At 45.0% G+C, this 21744-nt stretch overlaps 1 protein-coding gene across 1 annotated transcript in view; it reads right to left on the reverse strand.

The window, feature by feature from the left end:
- The window catches only part of nt5e (5'-nucleotidase, ecto (CD73)), a 76714-nt gene extending 64768 nt beyond the window's left edge, over positions 1-11946 (reverse strand). The window contains exon 1 of the mRNA XM_078230064.1: positions 11582-11946. Coding sequence (XP_078086190.1) covers positions 11582-11899 — 318 coding nt within the window. The 5' untranslated portion in view covers positions 11900-11946. The remainder of the gene's footprint in view (positions 1-11581) is intronic.
- Between the last annotated feature and the right edge of the window lie 9798 nt (positions 11947-21744).

Raw genomic sequence — 21744 nt, forward strand, 5'->3', positions numbered from 1 at the left:
GCTTAATAAATCGACAACTTGCAAAATAGATCTGAATTCTAAACAAACCCTTTACAAGAAACATGAAATACATATATTTCTAAAAGGCAGTGTATCATCACAGTAGATAGATTCTTGATTAACAAGGGTGTGAAAGGTTATCAGGGTAGTTTGGAATGGAATTTGAGGTTACCATCATATCAGCCATGATCTTGTTAAATTGCAGAGCAGGTTTGAGAGTGTATCTTACGCCTGCTCCTAATTTGTATGTTCATATGTTTATGTTAGTTCGACACGGAAAGAAAAGGAGAAGGATGTGTACCTCTTTTTGGTCAGCCACATGGGAGCACAGTGTTCTTTACTGACTGGAAGTTAAGCTTCTCAAATGAAAAGCCAACTGGAACCAAAACAAATTCTCTGAGACTAGGAGTTGGAGATTTGTCTTGTATTGCACCACCACCTTATACAAAGTGCCCACTTTCAATTTCATTTCTTTGTGCCAACACCAATGACTAATTTGTGTCCTCAGCTCTACAATTACAGTTTCTTTACACGAAGGGTCAGCCAAGTTCTGGCTTCATCACAACATATTACTGCCATTAAAAAAATACTCCTTAGTCTACTGTTCTCAGGATTGTACTTGCATTAAAATGTGCTGGTGGTTAATCCATCATTGACCTTAGTGATATGAGTCAAACACCAACCAGTACCTAGTACCCAGCCATGTGCCCGTCACTGATGCAACATTAAACATGTTTACGTTTTCAATACTCAGTGGAACTTTGTGTTCACTATTGCATGTTTTTAGCTAATACAGAACTTAATATAGAGCAAGAGCTTTCTTTATTCTGTAGTTTGCACAGCATCTTGTCATTCTTTATGTTTCCATTACAAACCTTTTCTGTTCCCATTGTACAGTTCATTAGTGCTTTGCAAAATCACAGGGTGTAGAAGTATTTCTAACACTGATTGCACTGCATAACCTTTGCTCTTTCATTTACAATAATACTTCTACTGTATTTAATGTGCTCACTCACGCCCTCACCTCCACCTTACTCACATATCAATCACATATTTTGCCTCGGTTTTCATAGAGGAGAAGGACCTGGGTGGATGTACTGCGGGCTTGCGGTGGACTGAAAAGATTGAGTATGTGGACTTTAACAAAGAGGTTGTGCTGGAATCTTTGAATGGCATCAAGATAGATAAGTTGCCGGGTCCGGATGGGATGTACCCCAGGTTACTGTGGGAGGCGAGGGAAGAGATTGCAGAGCCTCTGGCGATGATCTTTGCGTCATCGATGGAGACGGGAGAGGTGCCGGAGGATTGCGGATGTGATTCCTATTTTCAAGAAGGGGAATAGGGATAGCCCAGGAAATTACCGACTGGTGAGTCTAACCTCAGTGGTTGGTAAGCTGATGGAGAAGATCCCGAGGGGCAAGATTTATGAGCACTGAGAGGTTTAGTATGCTCAAGAATACTCAGCATGGCTTTGTCAAAGGCAGATCGTGCCTTACGAGCCTGGTGGAGTTCTTCGAAAATGTGACTAAACACATTGACGAAGGGAAAGCGGTAGATGTGGTTTATATGGATTTTAGCAAGGCGTTCGATAAGGTCCCCCATGCAAGGCTTCTAGAAAAAGAGAGAGGGCATGGGATCCAAGGGGGTGCTGCCCTGTGGATCCAGAACTGGCTTGCCCAAAGGAGGCAGAGAGTGGGTATAGATGGGTCTTTTTCTAAATGGAGGTCAGTCACCAGTGGTGTGCCCCAGGGATCTGTTCTGGGACCCTTGCTGTTTGTCATTTTCATAAATGACCTGGATGAGGAAGTGGAGGGATGGGTTGGTAAGTTTGCAGACGACACGAAGGTTGGTGGGTTTGTGGATGTCAGAAGTTACAGAGGGACATAGATAGGATGCAAGACTGGGCGGAGAAGTGGCTGATGGACTTCAAATGCGTAGTGGTCCATTTTGGCAGGTCAAATGGGATGAAGGAGTACAATATAAAGGGAAAGACTCTTAGTACTGTAGAGGATCAGAGGACCTTGGGGTCCGGGTCCATAGGACTCTATAATCGGCGCCGCAGGTGGAGGAGGTGGTTAAGAAGGCGTGCTGGCCTTTATCAATCGAGGGATTGAGTTTAGGAGTCCGGGGATAATGATGCAGCTATATAAGACCCTCGTCAGACCCCACTTGGAGTATTGTGCTCAGTTCTGGTCGCCTCACTATAGGAAGGATGTGGAAGAGATTGAAAGGGTGCAGAGGAGATTTACAAGGATGTTGCCTGGATTGAGTGGCATGCCTTATGAGGATAGGCTGAGGGAGCTCGGTCTTTTCTCCTTGGAGAGACGTAGGATGAGAGGAGACCTAATAGAGGTATATAAGATGTTGGGAGGCATAGATCGGGTGGACTCTCAAAGGCTTTTTCTCAGGGTGGAAATGGCTGCTACGAGAGGACGCAGGTTTAAGGTGCTGGGGGGTAGGTACAGGGGAAATTTTTTACAGAGGGTGGTGGGTGAGTGGAATCGGCTGCCGTCAGTGGTGGTGGAAGCAAACTCAATAGGGTCTTTTAAGAGACTCCTGGATGAGTACATGGGACTTAATAGGATGGAGTGTTATAGGTAGGCCTAAAAGGTAGGGATATGTTCGGCACAACTTGTGGGGCCGAAGGGACTGTTTTGTGCTGTAGTTTTTCTATGTTTCTATATCTTAATGAGGCAAAAGGCCATAAAATGATTCGGACAGTTCTAAATGTGTGACAAGAGGCAATTCCTACTGTTAAATGCAATTAAAAAGTTTATTTATCAGTCACAAGTAAGGCTTACATTAACACTGCAAAGAAGTTACTGTGAAATTCCTCTCGTCGCCACACTCCGGCACCTGTTTGGGTCAATCCACCTAACCAAAAGACAATCCCTACTGTTAAATGCAATTGGATACATCAACTCAAGAGAATTATTACAAATTCATTCTACCCATTGTGTGGCCTTGCTTTGGGTTTCCTCAAGTTCAGTAACTGTCAAAATAGTTTGCAAGAAGAATTGTCTCACTTTTGTAAAACACTATTTGTTGGATTTGACAATTGTCCCCGTGCTAATCTTTGATGGATCTATCCTTTTGACCATTGCTGGAAACTAATTGTAGAACCTACCCACCTTGTAAACTTTTACAACTTTGTTGTGTTTGTGTGACATATGTACAATACAAGAGAAAGATGATCTACCCTCTTTGGGAAGATCTTCATCATTCTTCTGATAGAAAGTTCTCCAGAAGCTTTATTGCCCCTGGCCATCATCTCGAAGTTAAATTCTGTAGCATGGGTCAAAACAAACTAATTCTTCGAGATATTGACTGTCTTTTGTACACAGTGTACATTTGGCAATAACTGCTTTCTGACATCACTTTCTCTCCCCCCCCCCCCCCAGTTCCCAAATTATTGCCCAGGCCCAGTAGTTTTCATAGAATCCCTGCAGTGCAGAAGAAGGTCATTCAGTCCATCAAGTCTGCACTGACTCTCCAACAGAGCATCTTACCCAGGTCCTATCCCCATATTTTTATCCCATTAATTCATGTAACCTACACATCTCGGGACACTAACGGGCAATTTAGCATGGTCAATCAACCTAATCTGAACATCTTTGGCTTGTGGGAGGAAACCCACGCAGACATGGGAGAATGTGCAAACTCCACACAGTGACCCAAACCAGGAATTGAACCTGGGTCCTTGGCGCTGTGAGGCAGCAGTGCTAACCACTGTGCCACCGCTGTAGGACAAGGGCAAACTCCAGTAGCAATTAATCTTTGCGCCATAATCCATGAGTGATTAAGTTATGACTTAGAAAGAAGAATGCAGTGGACCAATTATTATTATCATTGATATACACAGGTCAATCTAAAGGTCATGTAACCATGAACAGTTTATGAACATTGTGAGGGATTCTCTATATGCCATCTTGAGCAAGCTGGTTAATGTATTCGTGCCAAAGTCACACATTGAGTGCTATAGCACCTATTTATCTTAAATGGTTTGATAAGTAGGTCATATGGTAAATTAACATTAACGTGACAACCAATGAGCGTTAAAAACAGCAAAGTGAAGGGTCTCAAATTCATGAGGTCATTGCTTCTGGAGAAATAAGTTAGTAAATTAGTTCATCCATTCCAGTAAGTGAAGTTCACCTGCAAACACTTGTGCAACATTTCTCCGTGCTATGTTTCACGAATAAATCCTAAACTGACCTTTGGATTTGCACAATTGAATTGTAATTTGTTAACATTTTATCAAAGTCAACCGGTCGTGAGTTTGATTTTTTTATTATTCATTCATGGGACATGGGCATCGCTGGCCAGTCAACATATATTGTCCATCCAACCTAGTGTTCTTGAACTGAGTAATAGAATCACAGAGTCATAGAGATTTAGAGCATGGAAACCGGCCCTTCGGCCCAACTTATCCATGCCACCCAGTTTTACCCATAAGTTAGCCCTAATTGCCTGTTTTTGGCCCATATCCCTCTTTATTCGGCATGGTGCACAGGGGTTAGCACTGCTGCCTCAGAGCCAGGGACCCAGGTTCAATTCCGGACCCGGCTTCATAGAACATAGAACATAGAACAGTACAGCACAGAACAGGCCCTTCGGCCCACGATGTTGTGCCGAGCTTTATCTGAAACCAAGATCAAGCTATCCCACTCCCTATCATCCTGGTGTGCTCCATGTGCCTATCCAATAACCGCTTAAATGTTTCTAAAGTGTCTGACTCCACTATCACTGCAGGCAGTCCATTCCACACCCCAACCACTCTCTGCGTAAAGAACCTACCTCTGATATCCGTCCTGTATCTCCCACCACGAACCCTATAGTTATGCCCCCTTGTAATAGCTCCATCCACCCGAGGAAATAGTCTTTGAACGTTCACTCTATCTATCCCCTTCATCATTTTATACACCTCTATTAAGTCTCCCCTCAGCCTCCTCCGCTCCAGAGAGAACAGCCCTAGCTCCCTCAACCTTTCCTCATATGACCTACCCTCCAAACCAGGCAGCATCCTGGTAAATCTCCTCTGCACTCTTACCAGCGCTTCCACATCCTTCTTATAGTGAGGTGACCAGAACTGCACACAATATTCCAAATGTGGTCTCACCAAGGTCCTGTACAGTTGCAGCATAACCCCACGGCTCTTAAACTCCAACCCCCTGTTAATAAAAGCTAACACACTATAGGCCTTCTTCACAGCTCTATCCACTTGACTGGCAACCTTTAGAGATCTGTGGATATGGACCCCAAGATCTCTCTGTTCCTCCACAGTCTTCAGAACCCTACCTTTGACCCTGTAATCCACATTTAAATTTGTCCTACCAAAATGAATCACCTCACATTTATCAGGGTTAAACTCCATTTGCCATTTTTCAGCCCAGCTTTGCATCCTATCTATGTCTCTTTGCAGCCTACAACAGCCCTCCACCTCATCCACTACTCCACCAATCTTGGTGTCATCAGCAAATTTACTGATCCACCCTTCAGCCCCCTCCTCTAAGTCATTAATAAAAATCACAAAGAGCAGAGGACCAAGCACTGATCCCTGCGGCACACCGCTAGCAACCTGCCTCCAATCCGAAAATTTTCCATCGACCACCACCCTCTGTCTTCGGTCAGACAGCCAGTTACCTATCCAATCGGCCAACTTTCCCTCTATCCCACACCTCCTCACTTTCATCATAAGCCGACCATGGGGGACCTTATCAAACGCCTTACTAAAATCCATGTATATGACATCAACTGCCCTACCTTCATCAACACACTTAGTTACCTCCTCAAAAAATTCTATCAAATTTGTGAGGCACGACTTGCCCTTCACGAATCCGTGCTGACTATCTCGGATTAATCTGCATCTTTCTAAATGGTCGTAAATCCCATCCCTAAGGACCCTTTCCATCAATTTACCAACCACCGAAGTAAGACTAACCGGTCTATAATTACCAGGGTCATTTCTATTCCCTTTCTTAAACAGAGGAACAACATTCGCCATTCTCCAGTCCTCTGGCACCATCCCCGTGGACAGTGAGGACCCAAAGATCAACGCCAAAGGCTCTGCAATCTCATCCCTTGCCTCCCACAGAATCCTAGGATACATTTCATCAGGCCCAGGGGACTTATCGACCTTCAGTTTATTCAAAACTGCCAAGACATCCTCCCTCCGAACATCTATTTCCTCCAGCCTATTAGCCTGTAACACCTTCTCTTCCTCAAAAACATGGCCCCTCTCCTTGGTGAACACTGAAGAAAAGTATTCATTCATCACCTCGCCTATCTCTACTGACTCCATACACAAGTTCCCACTACTGTCCTTGACCGGCCCTAACCTCACCCTGGTCATTCTTTTATTCCTCACATAAGAGTAAAAAGCCTTGGGGTTTTCCTTGATCTGACCCACCAAGGACTTCTCATGTCCCCTCCTAGCTCTCCTAAGCCCCTTTTTCAGCTCATTCCTTGCTAACTTGTAACCCTCAATCGAGCCATCTGAACCTTGTTTCCTCATCCCTACATAAGCTCCCCTCTTCCTTTTCACAAGACATTCCACCTCTTTTGTGAACCATGGTTCCCTCACTCGGCCATTTCCTCCCTGCCTGACAGGAACATACCTATCAAGGACATCCAGTATTTGTTCCTTGAAAAAGTTCCACTTTTCATTCGTTCCTTTCTCTGACAGTTTCTGTTCCCAACTTATGCCCCCTAATTCTTGCCTAATCGCATCATAATTACCCCTCCCCCAATTGTAAACCTTGCCCTGCCGTACGGCCCTATCCCTCTCTTCGATTCCGGCTTCAGGTAACTTCCATGTGTGGAGTTTGCATGTTCTCCCCGTGTCTGTGTGGGTTTCCTCCGGGTGCTCAGGTTTCCTCCCATGCTCCAAAGATGTACGGATTAGGTTGATTGGTCATGTTCCCCTACCAACACATCAACCACCTGTCCGGCTTCATTCCCCAGAATTAGCTCCAGCACAGCTCCCTCCCTTGTTGGATCCTCTACATATTGACTAAAAAGGTTTTCCTGTACACATTTTAAGAACTCTACTCCATCTAAGCCCTTAACATGATGGCTATCCCAATTAATGTTGGGAAAGTTGAAATCATCTAATATAATTACCGTCATTATTTTTACACCCCTCTGCGAATTGCGCACACATTTGCTCTTCAATTTCCCACTGACTATCTGGGGGTCTATAATAAACACCTAGCAATGTAGCTGTCCCTTTTTTATTCCTAAGCTCTACCCACAAAGCTTCATTTGATGCCCCCTCCAAGATATCATCTCTCCTTACTGCAGTAACTGCCTCCTTAACTAATAATCCAATGCCACTTCCTTTTTATCACCTCCTCTGTCTTGCCTGAAGATTCTATATCCCGGGACATTGAGCTGCCAATCCTGCCCCTCACTCAATCATGTCTCTGTGATGGCTATTATATCATAATTACACGTGTCAATCCTCACCCTTAACTCATCCATTTTACCTTTAATACTCCTGGCATTAAAGTCGAGGCCCTCCAGCCTCGTCTTACTCCCTTGAAACTTACTACCGCTGTATTCCTTCTGACCCGATTGCGTTTCTATGGTATACTGTGTCCCTATTCTGCTCACAGTCTAGGTTCCCTCCCCTTGTCAAACTAATATAAACTCTTCCCAACTAGCAAACCCGCCGGCAAGGATGTTAGTCCTTGTGTTTCCATTACAAATCTTCTTTTTGTTTTCATTGTACTGTTCATTAGTGCTTTGCAAAATTATAGGGTGTAGAAGTATTTCTAATGCTGATTGCACTGCATAACCTTTGCTCCTCCATTTCCAATAATACTTTTACTGCGTTTAGTATGATCGCGCACATCCTCACCTCCACCTTAATCACATATCAATCACATCAAGCCTGCCCTCCAATTATAACAATCACTGATGTTAATGAGGAAAAGGCCATAAAATGATTCAGACAATTATAAATGTGTGACAAGAGGCAATTCCTACTGCTAAATGCTATTATAAAAATGTATTTATTAGTCACAAGTAAGGCTTACATTAACACTGCAATGAAGTTAGTGTCAGATTCCCCTAGTTGCCACATTCTGGCGCCTGTTTGGGTCAATCCACCCAACTAGCACGACTTTCAGACTGTGGGAGGAAACTAGAGCTCCCAGAGGAAACCCACGTAAACACAGGGAGAACGTGCAAAATTCACACAGGCAGTGACCCAAATTGGGAATTGAAACAGTGTCCAAATCGAGAGAATTATTACAAATTCATTCCACCCACTGTGTGGCCTTGCTTGGGGTTTCCTCAAGTTCTGTAGCTGTCAAAATAGTTTGTAAGAAGAACTGCTTCACTTTTGTAAAACACTATTTGCTGGATTTGATGGATCTATCCTTTTGACCATTGCTGGAAACTAATTGTAGAGCCTACCCACCTTGTAAACTTTTACCACTTTGTTGTGTTTATGTGACATATGTACAATACAAAAGAATGATCTACCCTCTTTGGGCAAGATCTTCATCATTCTTCTGATAGAAAGTTCTCCAGAAGCTTTATTGCCCCTGGCCATCATCTCGAAGTTAAATTCTGTAGCATGGGTCAAAACAAACTAATTCTTCGAGATATTGACTGTCTTTTATACACAGTGTACATTTGGCAATAACTGCTTTCTGACATCACTTTTCCCGAGTTCCCAAATTATTGCCCAGGCCCAGTAGTTTTCATAGAATCCCTGCAGTGCAGAAGGAGGTCATTCAGTCCATCAAATCTGCACTGACTCTCCGACAGAGCATCTTACCCAGGCCCTATCCCCGTAACTCCACATATTTTCACTACTAATTCCCCTAACCTACACATATCGGGACACTAAAGGACAATTTAGCAAAGTCAATCAACCTAATCTGAACATCTTTGGAGTGTGGGAGGAAACTGGACTACCCGGAGAAAACACACGCAGACACAGGGAAAACATGCAGACTCCACACAGAGTGACCCAAGCTGGGAATTGAACCCGGATCCCTGGTGCTAAGAGGCAGCAGTGCTAGCCACTGTGCCGCCGCCGTAAGACAAGGACAAACTCCAGTGGCAATTAATCTTTGCACCATAATCTATTAGTGATTAAAGTTATGACTTAGAAAGAGGAATGCAATGGAACAATTACTCTGTTGATATTTATCATCAACACAGGTTAATCTAAAAGGGTTCAGGTCATGTTATCATGAACAGTTTATGAACACTGTGAAGGATCGTCTATATGCCATTTTGAGCAAACCGGTTAATGTATTCGTGCCAAAGTCACACTGAGTGTTTATAGCACCTATTTATCTTAAATGGTTTGACCAGTAGGTCATATGGTAAATTAACATTAACACGAGAACCAATGAGCATCATAAACAGTAAAATGAAGAGCCTCAAATTCATGAGGTCATTGCTTCTGGAGAAATGAGTTAGTAAATGCATCCATTCCAGTAAGTGAAGTACACCTGCAAACACTTGTGCAACATTTCTCCCTGTGCTATGTTTCACGAATAAATCCTAAACTGACCTTTGGATTTGCACAATTGAATTGTAATTTGTTAACATTTTATCAAAGTCAACCGGTCGTGAGTTTGATTTTTTAATTATTCATTCATGGGACATGGGCATCACTGGCCGGTCAACATTTATTGTCCATCCCTAGTGTTCTTGAACTGAGTCACAGAATCATAGAGTCATAGAGATTTACAGCATGGAAACAGGCCCTTCGGCCCAACTTGTCAATGCTACCCAGTTTTTACCATAAGCTAGTCCCAAATGCCCGTGTTTGGCCCATATCCCTCAATATGTGGCACGGTGGTACACTGGTTAACACTGCTGCCTCACAGCGCCAGGGACCTGGGTTCGATTCCGGCCTCTGGTCTGTGTGGAGTTTGTACATTCTCCACATGTCTGCGTGGGTTTCTTCTGGGTGCTCCGGTTTCCTCCCATGCTCCAAAGGTGTGCAGGTTAGGTTGATTGGCCATGATAAATTGACCCTTAGTGTCAGGGGGATTAGGAGCGTAAATATGTGGGATTATGGGGATACGGCCTGGGTGGAATTGTTGTTGGTGCTGGCTCGATGGGCCGAATGACCTCCTTCTGCACGGTAGGTTCCATGATTTTATACAAACCTTGGCTTGGTAGGCCATTTCAGAGAACAGTTGAGTGTCAACCACACTGCTGTGGCTCTGCAATCACATACAAGCCAGACCAGGTTAGGGTGGCAGATTTCCTTCCCTAAAGGGCATCAGTGAACCAGATGGGTTTTTCTGATAAACAACAATGGTTTTATGGTCTTCAGTAGGTTTTTAATTCCAGATATTTTTATTGAATTCAAATTCCACCATCTGACGTGACGGGATTCAAACCCTGGTCCCCAGAAAATTAGCTGAGTTTCTGGATTAATAGTCTAGCGATAATAACATTAGGCCATTGCCTCCCCTTACTTTTGAGATATGAGAGGCACACACTAAACATGAGGCTTTTATGTAGAAAATATAATGTACAGTCCATATATGTTGGAGAAGAAAAAGAAAACGTAAAGGAGATTTACACAGATATTACTCCATCATTGCCAACCCCCCCACTCCTGCGATAAATGGAGAGGGCATGTTAAAGATTGTAGTATTTTCCTGATAACAGATGCTAGGCTATCTGGTCTGGAATGGTGTCTCACTCTCATATTTCTTAAATAGTGAACAACATGATCAATTTTCCAATCTAAAAGAACAGTTTTTAAATTGAAAGTTGGTCAAAAGAACAGAGGAGTCTGTTCCAAAAAACAATCCCTTTATCACAAGCTGTGTATTTGTGAAAGGAACATGGATTTGCTCCAAGTTCCATCAGGGTTTCCTACACCTATTAGCCTGACTAATCAAATCAAAAGGAAACTGTGGATATGCAGATGCACTGTGATGGTTGCCAATGGACTGCGCAAATCAGCTCATTAGATGTTAACCATACCTTCAGGCTCTTGGACACGGAGTGGAATTTTATGGCCTCACTTGTCCCGAAACCATAAAATCCCCCCCTCCCTGACCTTTTGCCCCTCACCCGCTCCGATTCCCATGGCAGGTGGGGTGGTAAAATTCCAGCCACTACATAGGTTGACATTCCAGTGCAGCACTGCCAGAGTGGCTATCTTTGGATGTGACATTAATCCAAGGTTATTAATCCAAGGTCTATGATTCTCAGGTAGACATAAAATATAAGCATGAAAATATTCCATGAAAAGTTGAAAGAGCAAGGGGTGTTCTTCCTGGTAAGCTTTTATGATTCAACCAACACCTGAAGTATGTTTATCACTTTGCTATTTGAGGGATTGATTGTGCGCATCTTGGCTGTTCCTACATTTCTACACCTACACTTCAAAAGAACTTAATTGACTATTGAAATGTTCGGAGATGGTGAAGGAGGCTATGTAAATGCAAGCTCTCGGAAAGGAAACAGTAAACGGAAGCTTGTCTAACATCTGATGACAAATGACCGTCCTTCTTTCTGCAGAATGGGATTAAGGATTTCCTCTAACTCAGATTGGAAAGCAGATATTTCCAGCACATTAATGCTCTCTTACCATTGCATCGTAGTTCAGTTTGTTCATGAAGTGGGCAGCCTCAGCACCTTTGTAATAATTGAACCAGATGGTTCCCTGGTACTGATCCCCGGCATCCAACAGCAGCACATTTTTCTCCTGCTGCCTGATCTCTCGGATTTTAGTTAATCTCCTGGCCACTCCGGCATAACAGTTTGACCTGCACTTGCTCGAATCCTCGCTGGTCTCCTCCACCCTGGCGTGCACATCGTTAGTGTGGAGAATAGTGAGCTCAAAGGAAAGAGTGCCCCTGATGCTGAGCAGCCAGAGAGCGAGCAGCAGTGCGGGGGAACAGCCCATGACAAGCGAGAGAGAGCGTGGCTGGTGCCTCACTGCTTTCAGCTGCTCATTCTCCAGCTTTATAGGAACCAGAGCCTTGGACTCTGTTTTACATATAAGGGGTAGGCGGAGCATCAATTACTAATGCAGCTTCCTAGTGTAAATCACAAGGAGTTCATTGATGACCCCGGGAACTGCAGAAATTTGAGAATATTTGTTGACAAAAAGCTACAGATTTTTAATTGCACGGACCATATTCAAATCTCTGCATTTCTCCCCACTACAGAGTGGCTGGAACTTTTCACAGGTCACTGATAGTTCATGCCTGGGTTGGTAGCAATAAACTGAGAGCTGACTTGAACACAGCCTGTGTTAAACCGAGGTCCTATCTGCTGCCAGGTTTTTGGAACTCCTTCCTCAGAATGAGGTGGAAGCAGAATCTTTGAATATTTTAAAGCAGGAGTAGATAGAACATAGAACATAGAAAAGCTACAGCACAAACAGGCCCTTCGGCCCACAAGTTGCGCCGAGCATGTCCCTACCTACTAGGCTTACCTATAACCCTCTATCTTACTAACTTCCATGAACTTATCCAAAAGTCTCTTAAAAGACCCTATCGAATCCGCCTCCACAACCACTACAGGCAGCCGATTCCACACACCCACCATCCTCTGAGTGAAAAACTTACCCCTAACATCTCCTCTGTACCTACTCCCCAGCACCCTAAACCTGTGACCTCTTGTGGCAACCATTTCGGCCCTGGGTAAAAGCCTCTGAGAATCCACTCTATCAATACCTCTCAACATCTTATACACCTCTATCAGGTCACCTCTCATCCTTCGCTTCTCCAAGGAGAAAAGACCTAGCTCTCTCAACCGATCCTCATAAGGCATGCCACCTAATCCAGGCAACATCCTTGTAAATCTCCTCTGCACCCTTTCTATGGCTTCCACATCCTTTCTGTAATGAGGCGACCAGAACTGGGCACAGTACTCCAGGTGGGGTCTGACCAGGGTCCTATACAGCTGCAGCATTATCTCCCGATTTCTAAACTCAATTCCTCTATTAATGAAGGCCAGTATTCCATACGCCTTTTTAACCACAGCCTCTACCCGCGACGCTGCTTTGAGCGTCCTATGAACCCGGACCCCAAGATCCTTCTGATCTTCCACACTGCCAAGCGTCTTACCCTTAATATTATATTCTTTCATCCTATTCGACCTGCCAAAATGAACCACCACACAATTATCTGGGTTGAAGTTCATCTGCCACTTCTCCGCCCAGTCTTGCATCTTATCTATGTCTCGTTGCAACTGCTGACATCCCTCTACACTATCCAACCTTTGTGTCATCAGCAAACTTGCCAACCCATCCTTCCACTTCCTCATCCAGGTCATTATAAAAATCACAAAGAGCAAGGGTCCCAGAACAGATCCCTGGGGCACTCCACTGGTGACCGACCTCCATGCTGAAAAAGACCCATCTACAACCACTCTTTGCCTTCTGTGGGCAAGCCAGTTCTGAATCCACAAGGCAATGCCCCCTTGTATCCCATGACCCTTCACTTTCTCAATAAGCCTTGCATGGGGCACCTTATCAAACGCCTTACTGAAATCCATATAAACTACATCTACCGCTCTTCCCTCGTCTATGTGTCTAGTTACATTTTCAAAAAATTCAATTAGGCTCATAAGGCATGATCTGCCTTAGACAAAGCCGTGCTGGCTATTTCTGATCATACTATTCCTCTCCAGATGTTCATAATCATGCCTCTCAAGATCTTCTCCATCAACTTACCAACCACTGAGGTTAGACTCACTGGTCTATAATTTCCCAGGCTATCTCTTCTCCCTTTCTTGAATAACGGAACCACATCCGCAATCCTCCGGAACCTCTCCCGTCTCCATTGATGACGCAAAGTTCATTGCCAGAGGCTCAGCAATCTCATCCCTCGCCTCCCACAGTAACCTGAGGTACATCCCATCCGGTCCCGGCAATTTATCTAACTTGATGCTTTTCAAAAGCTCCAACACATCCTCTTTCCTAATGTCCACATGCTCAATCTTCTCAGTCCACTGCAAGTCTGCACTGCAACTACCAAGATCCTTTTCCACTGTGAATACTGAAGTAAAGTATTAATTGAGTACCTCTGCTATTTCTACCGGTTCTATACAGACTTTGCCACTGTCACATTTGATAGGTCCTACTCCTTCACATCTTATCTTCTTGCTCTTAACATACTTGTAGAATGCCTTGGGGTTTTCCTTTATGCAGTCTGCCAAGGCCTTCTCATGACCCCTTCTTGCTCTTCTAATTTCCCTCTTAAGTTCCTTCCTACTAGTCGTATACTCTTCTAGATTTCTAACATTACCTAGCTCCCTAAACCTTTTGTAGGCTTTCCTTTTCCTCTTGACTAAATTCATTACAGCTTTCGTGCACCATGGTTCCTGTAACCTACCATAACTCCCCTGTCTCATTGGAACGTTGCTGTGCAGAGCTCCAGACAAATTTTCCTTGAAAATTTGCCACATTTCTTCTGTACATTTCCCTGAGAAAACCTCCTTCCAATTTATGCCTCATAATTGCCCTTACTCCAAATAAATGGGCGGCACGGTAGCACAGTGGTTAGCACTGCTGCTTCACAGCTCCAGGGTCCCGGGTTCGATTCCTGGCTCGGGTCACTGTCTGTGTGGAGTTTGCACATTCTGCTCGTGTCTGCGTGGGTTTCCTCCGGGTGCTCCGGTTTCCTCCCACAGTCCAAAGATGTGTGGGTTAGGTTGATTGGCCAGGTTAAAAATTGTCCCTGAGATGTGTAGTTAGAGGGATTAGTGGGTAAATATGTGGGGGTAGGGCTTGGGTGGGATTGTGGTCGGTGCAGACTCGATGGGCCAAATGGCCTCCTTCTGCACTGTAGGGTTTCTATGTTTCTAAACACTTTCCTAGCTTGACTGATCCTATCTCTCTCCAATGCTAATGTAAAGGAGATAGAGTTATGATCACTATCCCCAAAATGCTCTCCCACTGAGAGATCTGACACCTGCCCAGGTTCATTCCCTAATACCAAATCAAGTACAGCCTCTCCTCTTGTAGGTTTATCCACATACTGTGTCAGGAAGCCCTCCGGAACATACCTAACAAACTCTTCCCCATCTAAACCCCTTACCCTAAAGAGGTCCCAATCTCCCATCACTACCACTCTGTTATTATCACATCTCTCCAGGATCTGCTTCCCAATCTGCTCCTCCACATCCCTGCTACTATTGGGTGGCCTATAGAAAACACCCAGTAAAGTTATTGACCCCTTCCTGTTGCGAACCTCCACCCATAGAGATTCCGTAGACAATCCCTCTGTGGCGTCCATCTTTTCGACAGCTGTGACACTATCCCTGATCAACAGTGCCACTCCCCCACCTCTTTTGCCTCCTTCCCTGTCCCTCCTGAAACATCCGGCACTTGAAGTATCCAGTCCTGTCCCTGAGATAACCAAGTCTCTGTAATGGCCACAACATCACACTTCAAAGTAGTGATCCACGCACTAAGCTCATCCATTTTGTTCACTACACTCATTGCGTTAAAATAAACACATCTCAACCCTTCGGCCTGAACGCTCCCCTTCTCCGTCACGTGCATATCCTCCCCCTCACACTGTCTACAAGCCCCTTTTATTTTTAAGCTAACCTCCTCTCTCCCAGTCACCTCATTTTGATTCCCACCCCCCAACCATTCTAGTTTAAACACTCCCCAGTAGCCTTAGCAAACCTTCCCGCCAGGATATTGGTCCCCCTGGGATTTAAGTGAAACCTGTCCTTTTTGTACAGGTCGCACCTGCCCCTAAAGAGGTCCCAATGATCCAGGAACCTGAATCCCTAACCCCTGCTCCAATCCCTCAGCCACGCATTTATCCTCCACCTTATTCCGTTCCTTTCCTCACTGTCTCGTGGCACAGGCAGCAATCTCGAGATTACTACCTTTGCGTTCCTTCTTCTTAACTCCCGACCTAACTTCCTATATTCTCCTTTCATAACCCCTTCCCCTTTCCTGCCTATGTCAGTGGTACCAGTATGCACCACGACCTCTGGCTCCTCTCCCTCCCACTTCAGGATTTCTTGGATACGGTCAGAAACATCCCTGATCCCGGTATCAGGGAGGTAAACCACCATCCACGTTTCTCGATTTCCTCCACAAAAATGCCTGTCTGACCCCCTCACTGTAGAGTCCCCTATCACCACTGCCTTCCTCCTCCTTTCCTTACCCTTCTGTGCTACAAGGCTGGACTCCGCGCCGGAGGCACGACCACTGCTGCTTCCACCAGGTGGGCTGTCCACCCCAGCAGTACTCAAACAAGAGTACTTATTTTTAAGGGGCACAACTACTGGGGTACTCTCAACCACCTGACTTTTCCCTTTCCTGACTGTGATCCACTTGCCTGTCTCTTGTGGCCCCGGTGTGACCACCTGCCTATAACTCCTATCTATCACCTCCTCGTTTTCCCTGACCAGACGAATGTCCTCGAGCTGCAGCTCCAGTTCCCTAACTCGGTCCCTTAGGAGCCGTGGCTCGACGCACCCAGCGCAGATATGCACTTTTGGGAGGCTAGGAAACTCCATGACCTCCCACATCCGGCACTGAGAACAGCAAACTGGCTTCACATTCATAATGCCCCTTTTCCTCAGATTCCACAGGGAAAGAACTAAGATTTAAAAGTTGAAAAACAAAAATAAACCTACCCTCCCTCACCCATTTTCTCCTAAGCCCGTTGAGCCAAAGCCCTTCAGCTCTCACTCTGCTACCTGCTCACTCCGCTGTCCGCTACAACGCTGCCCGCTGAATAGTGCGGCCTGCCTTTTAAAACCTCGCGCGCTAAATGACCCCTTCCCAGGTCACCCCGCGGCTTACTTCCACTTTTACCGTTAAAAATAATAAACTTTTAAAAACAAAAACCCCGCTAAAAATCAGATACAGCAAGTAAAACTCATCCCAGTAAAAAGCTCCCTCCACAAGTCGCTCCTCTCAGCTTGCTCCGCTCGAAACAAAGGTAGATTCTTGATAAGCAAGGGTGATGGTTAGCAAGAATGTTAGGTTGCGATCAGGTCGCGGATGGCACGGTGGCACAGTGGTTAGCACTGCTGCCTCACAGCGCCAGGGACCCGGGTTCAATTCCGGCCTCGGGTGACTGTGAGGAGTTTGCACCTTGTGCCCGTGTCTGCATGAGTTTCCTCCAGGTGCTCCGGTTTCCTCCCACAGTCTGAAAGATGAGCAGGTTAGGTGGATTGGCCATGCTAAATTGCTCCTTAATGTCAGGACACTATAAGGGTAAATACATGGGATTACGGGGATAGAGCTTGGATGGGATTGTGGTTGGTGCAGTCTCGATGGGCTGGATAGCCTCCTTCCGGACTGTAGGGATTCTATGATTCTCGATCAGTCATAGTCATATTGACTAGCAGAGCATGCTCAAGGGGCTGAGTGGCCTACTCCTCTTCCTAATCCATGTGTTCGGCTGGTAGTGAATGTAAGAGATTCCCAGGAACTGTATGGAAGATCAAGGAACCTGTTCCTGATATCCTAAGAACATAAGAACATAAGAAATAGGAGCAGGAGTAGGCCATCTAGCCCCTCGAGCCTGCCCCACCATTCAATAAGATCATGGCTGACCTGAAGTGGATCAGTTCCACTTACCCGCCTGATCCCTATAACCCCTAATTCCCTTACCGATCAGGAATCCATCTATCCGTGATTTAAACATATTCAACGAGGTAGCCTCCACCACTTCAGTGGGCAGAGAATTCCAGAGATTCACCACCCTCTGAGAGAAGAAGTTCCTCCTCAACTCTGTCCTAAACTGACCCCCCTTTATTTTGAGGGTGTGCCCTCTAGTTCTAGCTTCCTTTCTAAGTGGAAAGAATCTCTCCACCTCTACCCTATCCAGCCCCTTCATTATCTTATACGTCTCTATAAGAGCCTCAGCCTTCTAAATTCCAATGAGTACAAACCCAATCTGCTCAGTCTCTCCTCATAATCAACACCCCTCATCTCTGGTATCAACCTGGTGAACCTTCTCTGCACTCCCTCCAAGGCCAATATATCCTTCCGCAAATAAGGGGACCAATACTGCACACAGTATTCCAGCTGCGGCCTCACCAATGCCCTGTACAGATGCAGCAAGACATATATTCTATCCCCCTTGCGATGTAGGCCAACATCCCATTTGCCTTCTTGATCACCTGTTGCACCTGCAGACTGGGTTTTTGCGTCTCATGCACAAGGACCCCCAGGTCCCTCTGCACAGCAGAATATTTACCCTTAAACCAGCAACACTAAAAAAGATCTAGTCATTATTGCATTTCTTTAAGTGTTTGCTGAGTGTAAATTGTCTGCCAGGTTACTTACATCACAACAATGACCACACTACAAAAGCATGAAGCACGCTGGAATATCCCGAGTTGTGGAAGTTACTTTATAAATAAGTCTTTCTTTCCCACTGAAGCCACAGACCTGTTCATCTGAATTTGAAAGTGTGTTAGAAACACTGATCCTCATTCTCCAATGGTCTCGTGACTTCACCTGGAGACGAATTAGCTTCTCATAGAAGATGCCCATTCGGCCCACCAAGTCTGCACCGACTCTCTGACAGAGTATCTTACCCAAGCCCTCTTCCCCGCACTATCCCCATAACTCCACACATTTACCATGGTTAATCCATTCACTTACACGTCTGTGGACACTAAAGGGCAATTTAGCAAGGCCCATTCACCTAACCCACATATCTTTGGACTGTGGGAGGTAACTGGAACACCCAGAGAAAACTCACGCAGACGTGGGGAGAATGTGCAAACTCCACACAGTCAGTCACCCAAGGCCGAAATTGAACCCAGGTCCCTGGTGCTATGAGGCAGCAGTGCTAACCACTGTGCCACCATGTGGCTCCACATTTCTAATCACATTTTTGTTTAACTGTGACAAATAGTTTTTAACTGAGAACTGGAAGCTTCAATGAGGCAAAACGTTTGGATTGCTAACTCTGGTCAGACATATTCCTCGCGGCTTCATCACAAGTCAAAATGACAATTGGTTACCATTGTAGAGTGAGACAATATTGACCTTGAGATAACATCATAACTCCTTGCACTGTTCCACCAGTAAAATGATTGAGAGATGATAAGCACACGAGGCCTTGACAATCCGACAGACTGTCTCCAGGGATATACAAACGGAGAAGCTAATAACAAGGCTGGTGGGGATTGGGGTGGATTTTCTCCTTCTTCTTTTGGGAGGCTGGGATCGGCAACAGAGTAAGAGTTTTGTAGAAACTTGATGTCTGTGTCGATATGCGCGATCTTCTTGGAAATTCTCTCCACTTGGAACCGGCAGTTTGCAGTGTCGATGGTAGTCATGATGTGGCAACATCCACATCGGCAACAGAAGCAGAGAATCCCATGGGAGTCCCAAAAATGCAGTTTACACCCGCGGGATTTCCCATTCTGACTGTCTCCCCACCCCCTGCCTATGATGTAACGGGAATACTGACGTTGGACATCGGGGTACCATTGGAATTAATTTAAGTATAATCATCATGCCAATGTGAATCCTGACAGATCCCCCATAACATGCACCTGTCAAGCACAACCCACCAGAACATGCAAGTAAGTACATCCCCATGGAGAAAGGGACATGCCCGGACAGCACCCTTGCACTTACCCCTGGCACTGCACCCTGACACTGCATGGGCAGTGCTGGGGCTAAGTGCCAGGGGCAGTGCTGGTGGGCAATGCCAGTGGGTAGTGCTGGAGGATCTTCCATGGTGGAAGAATGGGTGCGTTTTGTGGGGCGGGGGCTTCATGGAGGAGGGTTGATTGGTGAGCCGGTGAGTGTTTCTATTTTTATAGAGCATAACATCATGGGATCCAACCCTTAACTTTTTTCAACTGTTGTCAGCGATTTGCCTAGCAGCAACAGTAACAAGAATTTAGAAAGGCCTGGAAGGTAGAAATCTGCCTAGCAACAGTAACAGCCAGCCTTACCCAGGGGCAGGCAAGCCTGTAAAAGTGATCAGGGCATTCTAAAGACATGAGAGCATCTAAAGATGATCAAGTATAAATTGCTGTAGGAAAGGAAACAGATGACTGCTATATAAATGTTAAATTCTCCAAGCAGAAAGAGTTTACCTAAATGACTGGGTAATTCAGGGCTATAGAAATGCTAAGCTCCACAAAAGGAAACCATTTGAATTATGTGGGCAGCCTACTTTTGAGTTTGAAATACCAAAAGGGGAAACAGTATCACTATTAGTCCCCCTCAGAAGCAAACAGGCTAGTCCACACCTCACATCCAGAGGTCAGTCCACACCTCACAACCAGAAGCCAGTCTGTAACTCACAGCCAAAAGGCTAGGACCCATTTCACAGCCAAGGGGTCCTATAACATATTTTACTTCTCAGAGATGCTACAGTGTTACATCTAAGTCTTAGATCCAAGGCATTGCAGGAAATCTTTTGTAAAGGCAGTTTAAATACCTTTGCTGGACCAGGAAAATATGTTTCCCAGACTTGACCATCAGCCCTGTATTTTGTGGTAACCATAAGCTGGATTTGACTTAGAGAGTTATTTAGTTGGATGTTGTTTGGGAAAGGGAAGTCTTAGTGAGTTCAGGGATCATAGATATATTTTGGATCAAGAGGTAATTCCTACAGGTTTGGTTATTTCTGTACTTAAGTGTCTTAGAGCATTGCAATCCTTTTCATTGGGGATTTGTTTTTTCTTTTAAGTTAATAAATATTCTTTAATAATTGTTATATGGCGATTGGGCTGATTCCTCACTGGAGTTTAATGTGACTCTTCACAATATTCCAAAAAACTCCGATGTTTAAAGTTGGGATACTCTCACAGGTAAGATGATGAGGGGGATAGATAGAGTGAACGTTCAAAGACTATTTCCTCGGGTGAATGGAGTGGTAACTAGGGGGCATAACTATAGGGTTCATGGTGGGAGATATAGGAAGGATGTCCGAGGTAGGTTTTTTACTCAGAGAGTGGTTGGGGTGTGGAATGGACTGCCTGCAGTGATAGTGGAGTCAGAAACTTTAGGAACATTTAAGAAGCTATTGGATAGGCACATGGAGCACACCAGGATGATAGGGAGTGGGATAGCTTGATCTGGGTTTCAGACAAAGCTCGGCACAACAACGTGGGCCGAAGGGCCTGTTCTGTGCTGTACTGTTCTATGTTCTAATATCAGTGTGGTTCATGACACTATGAACCTAAAAACACAGCAGAGGAAGTTACCCTTTGGGCTGACAGCTTCCACACCATTTTTCCTATCTGCTTTTTTATTTATTCATTTATGGGATGTGGGCATTGCTGTCTAGACCAGCATCTATTGCCATCCAAAGTTGCCCTTGAGAAGGTGGTGCTGAGCTGCCTTCTTGAACCGTTACAGTCCCTGAGGTGTAGATACACCCACAGTGCTGTTAGAGACGGAGTTCCAGGATATTGATCCAGCATCATTCACTTCATCAAAGCCATCCTCCCTCACCAAAGTGATGACTTCATGCTCAGCCTCGTGTACAGTGTCATGAAATTCTCTGTGATCACCAACATATTTGAGCTACAATTTCTGCCACATTCCATTCAGACTTCAGTCCATGAATCAGCGATATTGTCGATGCCATGAAGAATGTTGTAGCCACGCCAAAATTCTTAGATGGATGGTACATTCTCATTGTCAGTTGCCTTGATAAGCTGGGAGAAGGTATGCAATGGGTATTCGGCCTTGAATGTTGCTAATGCTCCCTGATCCATGGGATGTATCTATGAAGTTATGTTGGGTGGCAGGAAAATCTTCTTCACATTTTCAGACTATTCATCAAG

Source organism: Mustelus asterias, chromosome 15, assembly GCF_964213995.1.
Source record: "Mustelus asterias chromosome 15, sMusAst1.hap1.1, whole genome shotgun sequence".
Taxonomy (NCBI): Eukaryota; Metazoa; Chordata; class Chondrichthyes; order Carcharhiniformes; family Triakidae; genus Mustelus; species Mustelus asterias.